This window comes from Pithys albifrons, chromosome 12 (genome assembly GCF_047495875.1).
Source record: "Pithys albifrons albifrons isolate INPA30051 chromosome 12, PitAlb_v1, whole genome shotgun sequence".
Classification (NCBI taxonomy): Eukaryota; Metazoa; Chordata; class Aves; order Passeriformes; family Thamnophilidae; genus Pithys; species Pithys albifrons.
In genome coordinates this window covers 14040534-14050075 of record NC_092469.1, presented here as the reverse complement: position 1 = coordinate 14050075, position 9542 = coordinate 14040534, and the positions used below count along the sequence as shown (strand labels likewise).

Below are 9542 nucleotides of genomic sequence, written 5' to 3'. Positions count from 1 at the left end.
TCACCAGGCCACGCCCATAAATGAACCACTCCGGGTACAAACCTGCAGACTCTTTTTATTAAATTCTCCCATTTCATCTGTACAGAAAAAAAATGCACATTATTATGTTCAGAATCTCAGTAACGTCTCAAAATTACACAGCATGGACATGTAAAAAAAAACAAAACTGAAAAACAAAAAACCCAAGAGAACAACCAAAACGAGGAGCAGGTGGGGTTTATACACAGAAAAAGGGAAACAATTTACAAAAAAAAAGGGTCGTTAATGTCACATTTAAAAATAATAATAAAAAAGAGGCTAAGCTCAAACAGTGCCTGCTGTACAAGGAATCGCTGGGTGCTCCGTGCAGAGGGGACACAGCACCTGCCCCCTCCAACCCACTCGGTACCATCCTGGTCCTCACTGGCACCAGCGCCCACACCATTCCCTTTGCTCCTACATCAGTGTTTCCCAAGGACAGAGCGACGCAAACACTTCTAACTCAGCCAACCCAGGGACAGCAGGGGGATTGCAGGGTGCAGCAGCTCAGCCTGGAAGGGGATGTTTTGCCCTTGGCCAGCTACAGAATCAAACTGGTTGTTGTGGAAGGAGGAAATCTGATTGTGGCCAGCAAAGGGCAATGTTGTTACTCCTCCCTGTCTCATACAGGCAGCGTTCAGGAACTCAGGGGAGTGGATGCAGAATTCCACCAGCACAGGACAAACCAGTGCCACCGAATTCTGTCATGTGTGATTTGGGTCCCCTCTAACCTGACTCAACTGTGGAAGCAAAATGGCATGTTTGGCTCCCAAACGGGGGAGACTGTGCAAAGATGAGCACCAGGAACTGCCTGGAGGACCTGAACCCCCAAATTAACAACATGCTCCTCTTACACAACCCCACACCATGGCTGTTCGAGTCCACAGCGCTGTACTTTAAACAGGGACAGAAGTGCTAGATGAAATATTCTGGTTTCATACCATAATTGTACACACATACACCTCAAAACTACCTTTCCCCCCTCCCCCCCCCCAACAAAACTGATAAAGTAAAAATAAACAACCCTACAATCTTTGACTAAATAAAAAGCTTGTGTTTAAACAGAAGTTGCCATCCAACTTGAACACAATTCCTTGACAATATTACAGGATTTGAGTGATCCCTCTGGCTTGTCACATTTCTTCCCTCTATACCTACCTGCAGTCAGTTTCTGTACTTGAGACATTCACCTCTCCATTATTTTTCATACAATGTGCTTACTGTGGATTCTTTCAGAGCAAGACTGATCATACCACATAGATTTAAGCATCAGATTCTGGAGGAAATGCTAACATTGTGATACAGAATCATTCAACCTTCACTAGAGCCTTTCCAGCCCTTTACAGGGACACAGACACACAGATGCTCAATCCAACCTGGTGGACAGTACTTCAAGGGCCAGGAGGTTTGTTCTACCCAGATGAGTTACTCCAGCAGCCTGACAACAAAAGCAAGGCAGAAGAATCCAAAGTTGAAACTCACAGAAGGACTTGACTAGTTAAGGACTAGGTAAACAATAAATAAGCTTATTACTGTGAACAAGAATGAACAGTAACAGGCTAGGAGGAGTGAAGTAAGGAGGCGCACATCATGCACAGGTCCTGACATGTGCTTGTGCCATCATTTAGGAAATGTAGCTTGTTAACCCTTGCAGCAGGAGGAGCAAATGGCACATGCCTGGCTAGATCCAGCCCTTCCATCCACATCCTGAGCAACAGTGTCACCAAGTCTAGAATAATCTCTCCACAAGGTTTTGTGATGATGATGAGAAAAAAAACTCAACAACCAACCACCTCCTAAACTGCATTCAATGGAAGGCAGACTTCTCCAGCAAGAAGCAAGGGTCATGAAGAGGAAGGAGTACCCCAGGTTTTCCCACACTAACACACTTCTTTTGGCTGACTGCAGCTATTTCCAACATTCTCCGTTACAACAAAGAAGTTAAAAAGGCTTTCTCAAGCTCAAGGCAACAGCAGTGTTTCTTACAACCATTTCTCACACCTTCCTGCAAGGGTGCCCAGAGAGCCTGTGAGCTGGATGTGGCTCTGGGTAACCTGGTCGAGGTCTGGAAGGTGTCCCTGTCCATGGCAGGGAGTTGGAATGAGATGAGCTTAAAGGTCCCTTCCAACACAAACCAGGCTGTGATTCTATGATTCTCTCTTTCCATGCAGTGGAAAATGGTTACTTGCAGGCAAGATGATGTGTTGGCAACAGCACAACCAGGTTATTTTTGGAAGAGTACTCCTGTGGGTTTCTGTGCTTGCAAAACCTCCAGATTTTTAGGTATGCATAAAAAGGAGGAGAATATTTCAAGGCTGGGACTGGTAGATTTTTAGTCAAGAAAAAAGCAGATTTGTCATTAGCAGTGGTAGGAGACCCCTTTCTAAACCATGAAAAGATAATAAGCTCAATGATAAAATGGCCTGGACTCTTTGAAGGTGTCCACCTTTTAAAAGGTGGCTCTCTGTCTTTACAGTGACAAAGGGTTTATTTAGTATCCTACCTTTGTTTCCAGGGGCCTCCAGTCACATACATTTAACACCTCCCAGTGTACTCACGCTGGAGCCAAACCCAGGTGAGCCTGCTGACACAGTCAGGAACACCACTGACCACAGACCAACACCACTGCAGAGCACAGACTCCTAATGCAGCACTCTAAGCACCCTCACTTGAACCTTCTTCAAACTAAAAAGCATAAAAGCCCAGAAGGCCTTATATATGAAAGTAAAGAGAGTCACCTTCAGAGCTGAACAGGGTTTACATTCAGAACTATGGCTACAAACCTACAATTTTCACTGCAATGTCTTTTGGAATTTAGTGGAAAACGCTATTTCTAGACAATACACCATCTAATTAGGCTTTTCAAGCTAATCAGGTTATGAAATGCCTTCTCAAAAAGTCACAACAGTTTAAAAAAAGCCCTCCAATGGCAATTTAATTATGCCTAATAGACATTTTGCAGAAGCAGAACTTGTGCCAGCAAGCAAGGCCGCACCAAGATCCCACTTCCCTTGCCTGGAGCTCTGTGAACACACCCCTCTCTATTAACAGTCATTTCAGCACTCAGTCAAGTGAAACAACAACACTTCTAATTGCCAAACTACATTTGTGGTGTTACACACCTGTGCTGCCTCGAGAGACCCGAGTAACTGTTCCTCTTCTGCTACACTTCATGCTGACAGAGGGCCTGTCAAGCTCCGTTAAAGGGAGGCAAGAGAAGGAATTCAGTTTTGTTCTACGTAACCACTCAACAGCAATCCTACCATGCACTACGTCTCCACCGAACCTTCATTGCTCAGACTTGCACTGCTGCTTGCCTTGTGTTCATAGTACCTTGCTACAAAACCAGAAGTGTTTGTGAAAGACTCACTAGCAGGGTAATCACTAGTAGTTTGCTGCCCATCCTCGGAACGGGATGAAGGTACATTTGCAAAAAGCTTCAGTTGCAGCAAAAGCTCACAGTATTTTGTATATGCCATTCTGTACATGCAGCATCATCAGAATCAGCAGGTCCACACTCTGAAGTGTCCTAAAATCACCTCCACTGTTCTTCTGGAGAACAATGTGGAGAACTGGAAATGACAGGTCTTACCTAGCTGTGTGCTAAGTGGGAAAATAAAGTTATGGTTCAAGCATCAGCCTAAGTTGGACAGTTTCAGGCACATGGTTTTTACTGCAGCACACGCAGGTGAGCACATCTAAAAGGTGAATAAAATATATCCTACTGTACACATGGACTCTCATGCAGCCTCTTACAGATGTCACCAACACACTCCATGTTTCGGTCAAACATGTGCTTGAGCGTTGTACTCGAGGAACAAAGATGATGGTAAGAAGAGGCCACAACTACTGGTGCAGCTTTTCTAAAACACCTTCTTTGGGCTCTCCAGTGTAAGTATCAGGTTCCGGAAGTCTAACTATACATAGCATGAGTGTACAGGGTGATGGCAACAATACAGAAGCTACTTCCCTTAAAGATCCAGACATTTCTGCCCTTCAACAACACTATAATGCTGCCACCCACTCCTGCTTGGCCTTCTGGACCGGCACCTGCGTCCTACATCTCAGGAAACACCAGTTGTTTGCTATCACTATCAATTGTAGTTGTGGAAATGAAAAACACTCTTCAGTGTAGTTCAGACTATACCATTCAAACCATTAAGACCCAAACTGTGGTTACAAACCACTGCAACAACCCACAAGTAACCATTATACAGACAGAGCATGTTGAGCGCTCCGTCACTTTCTGCATCACTGACAAAGCACTGCATTGCCAGTGTGCCAACAACCCTCTACAGTTAATTTGGAAGGGGAACAGCTTAGCAGCAGCAAGGTAAAATAAAAGGAGTGTTAGAATTTTACTGCATCATTGCTAGTAAAAAGTTGACCGAGTAACTGATCAGGGCACGTCCTGCCCACTGACAGCAGCACTGTTCACTACTGACAGTCTACACACCTTGTGTCTACACCGTGTCTTTAATCTACTGAAACACAAGTTGTACAGCTCACATAAGTATTCAATCCTGGTCAGCACTTTATTCTATCTTGCGAGCAGCAGTGGAAGAAAGGGAGGACATCTTTTCAGCCAAAAAAAAATCCACAGTCACAAAAGCAGGATATTCACTAGGAGATGACACCAGTGACTGGTGTCCTTAGGTTGTCCAAGACTATGCTCTGAAGATGCTTTACACAGACGAGCAAGATGTCCAAAACAAGGCCAACTGTGGTGTAAGATGCAATTTACCCTTTAATTTCCTGCCTCAATTTCACCCAGCCACAGAGGATGACTAGATTTCAATATGAACCAATACCTAAATCATATAGTCGGTATGCAGATACTTATCTGTCTTTAAAAATTTACTTAAAAACTGCTTGAGCTGCAGGTCATATCAGTCTGATCTGGAGAGTGAAGGCAGTTCCAACAGTACAACAGAGACTTGTCTACAGGCAGGTAAACGAGAGTCTGCTAACAAAGGGATAACAGAAGCTGCTGGCTGGGCTGCCAGTGTTGCACACAAACTTTCATAGGATGAAGATGCTGTGGATGAGATCCAGGATGGGAAAACTGAGCCAACACCTGCTGCTGTTCTAATTTTTTTTTTTTATTCTCCTCTCACAAGAGGGGTTGGGTAGACTATACAGAGGAGGGCTGTACAAAACTGGGCACTGGGCAGGCATTTCTTCAGCAGGCAATCCAGGCTCTACCTGTCCTTGAGCTCTCTTGTCACCCGCTTGGTGATGCGTCCACACATCAGGCCGATGAGGAAGAGTACACAGATGCCAACTGTGATCACAGACAGTATGTAATTCTTGGATGGAGAGGTCATAACTTGCATGGCAAGGTCAGAAAAGCCTTCGGCTGGGGCAACCTGGAGGTTAAAAGGGAATAAATGAGTCAAGCTGTGCCTTCCATGCAACCCTCAGCCATGGCATTTTAGCTTTGGTCTCTGGTACTGTTACTGCTTCCTGTCATCATCAGACTTGACCCGAACCAGGAACAAGCAGGCCTGCAATGAGTCATCTGAAGGAGCTACTGCTCAGGAGGCACCTTTATAACAGGAAGTTCTGCTTCCCTTATTTCATTGCCCCAGACCTTCTCTATAGGGCTTACCCTGCATGCACAAAAGACAGTTTAATTCTGCATTGTTGGGGATGCACCCCAGACACAGAGAGAGAGAGCAAGATCCAAGTTCAAAAATGAAAATCTGATTTCAGTTTTTCTATACCAAACTCAAAATACTGAACTTCACTCAGAGACAAGAATTTCGTTATAGCAGGAAGTTTTTCATTCATAGCTTGCAACTGAGAGATTTAATGCATTTGAAAAAAAGGAAATCCTTTACATGTTCACCTTTGCAGCATAGCTCCACATTTCAATACGATCATTAAGGCGTTTCTTGCATTCAGGCTGCAGCCTCACACGCTTATCTTCCAGGGCTTCCATTAAGCATGACATTTCTGTAATGTGCAGGAGATGGGATTACAAAATAGAAACAGTGGCTTCCACAACATGCTACACAAAGAAGCACTTCCATTCACAGGCAGGCTGATGGTTACATGGCTTTCTGAACAGCCAGCCAGCCTGGCAGACTATGTACAAAGCCCTGATGTACCCCTGAGGCTACCAATTCACCAAGACTCATGATCAATATTGCATTTGGCCCTGCAAGGAATTTTGACTTCCAAAAAGAAATTACAGTACATATCCAATACATAATTCATGTGATTTACATGAGATTTTAGAAGGTCTTATAAGTTTGCACCTTCAAAGAGCCGTACACTCTAAATTCCATGCCACTATCCTTTACACAGAGCTAAGATCAAATTCAGCTCAGGAAAAAACACAGTCTTATCTCCTTAGGCTTGTTAGGAGTTTCTTTTGATCAACAAAATATTTCGAACTGTTTACCTTCCTGAGTTTTCACACAGTTCTGTGAAAAGGAAGTGGGATCACAGCGTTCTGGTGCCTATGGAGTGGCTTTGCCAACTCAAAAGCTCTTTTATATGCTCATATGAGACGCTGACATCGAATTTTGTATTTTATACTTATGCTACCATACTTGACTAATCCCTAATTGGATGCTTTCTGCTTTGCAGTGAAGAGTTATTTAGTTCACAGCAAACAGGCAGCAAACTTTAAACCAACTCCAGACGTTTAATACACAATTTTCAGTTTGAGCACTTGCAGGCAGAGCCCTCTCTAAGGTGCAGACTCCTGCAGACCTTCAGTGCAAACACATCAGAATACACATCAAAAGAAATATGACAAAGCAGGAATAAATAAAGGATATCCAGAATTTCAGAAAGGCATTCAGTAACCAGCACAAAAGATAATGATCAGGAAAATACTTGGCTGCTATTTTTAATGCCAGATAAACTCAGAAAGATGGGAAAGTTCAGAACTATTTTCTCCACTAGCTTTCCTTAAATAGCCATACATGCTGTGGTAGCTGATATAACAGCAGTGACAAAGTGCAAGAGCTTGACCTCAAGCAGGAAAAGAAAGTGTTAGGAAATACTTATTTGTATTATGTTTCAAGTAGTCTGAACTTGCTGAACTCAGAGGACTTGGAACAGTTGAGGAAGTCTCAGAGCCTTTAGCTGCTATGTGAACTTAGAAAGTGAAGTCATGATTACCTACCCTCTGCAATGTTTGAAAAGAAAAAAACCTGGTACATTTAAACAGAGAAGAAAAACCTAAATCAAAATACTTCAGTTTAATTTTAAATACCGAAACAAAGAAACCAAACATGGACAAAGACTGACACAGAGAAGAACCAAGAGGATTAGGTAAGAATGAAACTTGTGAAACCAAACCAACTTGCTGCTGTAAGAAAAGCAGCTTAGTTCTAGGAAAGCTTTTGATAGTCTGATAGAACACTGTCATGAGTAAGCTTGGGAGCTGTATCTTCTGTGAAGCTGATACAAGGCGGGAGATAAACCTCACTCAAAACTGAGTTCATGTGCACTAGGAGCTCATTTTCAATGGGTTTATAGGTCTGCTATCACACACTATTGTCGGCAATCACATTCATGATGGCACATATAAATATACTCATTAAGTCTGCAGATAAGTCTGCAATAGTATTACATCAGGATTGAGGAATAGGCCCTGCCTTGGACAAGGAAGGACTTCTTGATATGCATGATATCTTGATCTTGATATCTACCACCTCTGCTGCTGTTCCATCCTGTTGCCCACAAAGGACTGGTGGAAATATCTCGTTCTTAAGATTAGACTGTCAAGAAAATGCAGGTTAAGTATTTCAGGACTGAGAGGTTACACAAGTACAACACAGGCACTTACGGCGTCCTCTCCCTGGTGGAATGGCAGCACAGTGGTGTTTGATATCCAGGGCACAGGCTGTGTGGAGCACTGGGTCAACAAATATATCTGCTTTGCTTTCCTTCAGCATGTTGAGCACTTCCTGGAGAGGAGGAAATTACAAGTACACCTCAGAAAAAGGAGAGAGAACAAAACTCATGCTGCTCAATGTTTCCAAAAGGTGGATCAATTTTTTAAATCCAGGATCATGAGAAAATCCACCACTGTCCTTGGATGAGGCCATCAATGATAGTTTAGGTTTAATTAAGTGTTCCGGTCAGTGTTGCTCGTTAAAATACTCATATTAATCTAAAATACAAAGACAATATGCCAGGATTACTTCAATTAGAACTGAAATTGGGCATGGGGCAATGTGCATTCCCTCTATCACACAGCCATGCCTGGGCCATGCCCAGCACTCAGGCAGCTGGAGACCTGCAATGGAGACACCAGGAAACAGAGCAGTAACAAGAAAATTTGGCAACCACAATCAAGAAAGGATTCAACCCTGGAACTGCAAAGGAGGCACGGTCGACACAATTTTGACTGGCAAATTGATACTGAATTGAATCACTGCAGGCCAGAACTGAGATGTGTAGGGAAATTTCAGAGCTCTGGTCCCATACTAGCTAGAACATGACCTAGGTGGTGATCTGGAAAAATCACAGACTTCTGCAAGGATGGGATGCCTTTTTGAGCACATCCAATTTATTTCCTTTACCTTCTTGCACATATCGGTTTTTATTTTCAGCAGATTCACTTTCAAACATTCTTCCACCTGCCCAGTCTGCTCCTGAGCTGCTGCTTCTTCTGCACACAAGCTGGAAATCTATTTTGAAAAAGGTGTTTTAACATAAGTAGTTCACAACAATCATTCTGCCTTTTAGCACATTTATATCTCAATACATTAGCTCATCACAGGGCACAGCCAGAGAATACATGATGAGATTCCTTCCCCCCAGATCCCCAGAGCCAAATGCAGCCTGGCTCATGCAATATGCATACCCTTTGAAACCCAGCAGCAAGAAGTCAATATTGCTGTACTGAGGAGGAGGAGGGCAGGGAGGAAAACAGCATGGAAAGAATGTGAAAGTATGAAATAAGTAACACTTGAAGCGTGACCAACTCTGCCATCAAAAGTGAAAACTCAAAAACCTGAATGTATTCCAGGTAAGGCTGACAAGACCAGAGAACTACCAGACATTTCTTCTGACAACAGGAAAGCAGTATTTTTCCATAGTCATGAGTACTGATGAGATCCCAGATAAAAAAATTAACTTCATAATAGCACTGCACGGGAAACTGCAATTCTTGCCCATGGGGCAGAAGTCACATGCAGAGAATCTAACTAGCTAGAAGCAGCTCCGAGGATTTTTCATTTAATTATAAGGAAACTTCTTAAGAAACAAAATCTGTTACATGAATGAAATTTTCATCCTGAAAAAGTAGGTATGGAGCTCCTTCTCCTACCTCGTCAGAGCAGTGCATCTGAAGCTGGGGATCCAGCCGATAGTCAAGGGCTGATTCCTGGATTATCACTCGGATTTGGTCCTCACAGTCAGGAGAGAGACGCTGTGAAGCAGAGAAAGTCATTAACTCACTCAACGACCTAAATTTTCATAAATCAATCACCTTGATTTTTAAATTCTGTATTCTGCAATACATAACCCCCTCATTTATCTACAGCCTGTTACAAACA

The 9542-nt window shown here is 43.1% G+C and overlaps 1 protein-coding gene across 1 annotated transcript in view; it reads right to left on the bottom strand.

The window, feature by feature from the left end:
• Nucleotides 1-35: 35 nt before the first annotated feature.
• The window catches only part of GLG1 (golgi glycoprotein 1), an 83720-nt gene continuing 74213 nt past the window's right edge, over nt 36-9542 (bottom strand). The window contains exons 22-26 of the mRNA XM_071567167.1: nt 9314-9415; nt 8565-8672; nt 7826-7946; nt 5870-5976; nt 36-5387 (exon numbers count right to left, since the gene is read on the bottom strand). Coding sequence (XP_071423268.1) covers nt 5220-5387; nt 5870-5976; nt 7826-7946; nt 8565-8672; nt 9314-9415 — 606 coding nt within the window. The 3' untranslated portion in view covers nt 36-5219. The remainder of the gene's footprint in view (nt 5388-5869; nt 5977-7825; nt 7947-8564; nt 8673-9313; nt 9416-9542) is intronic.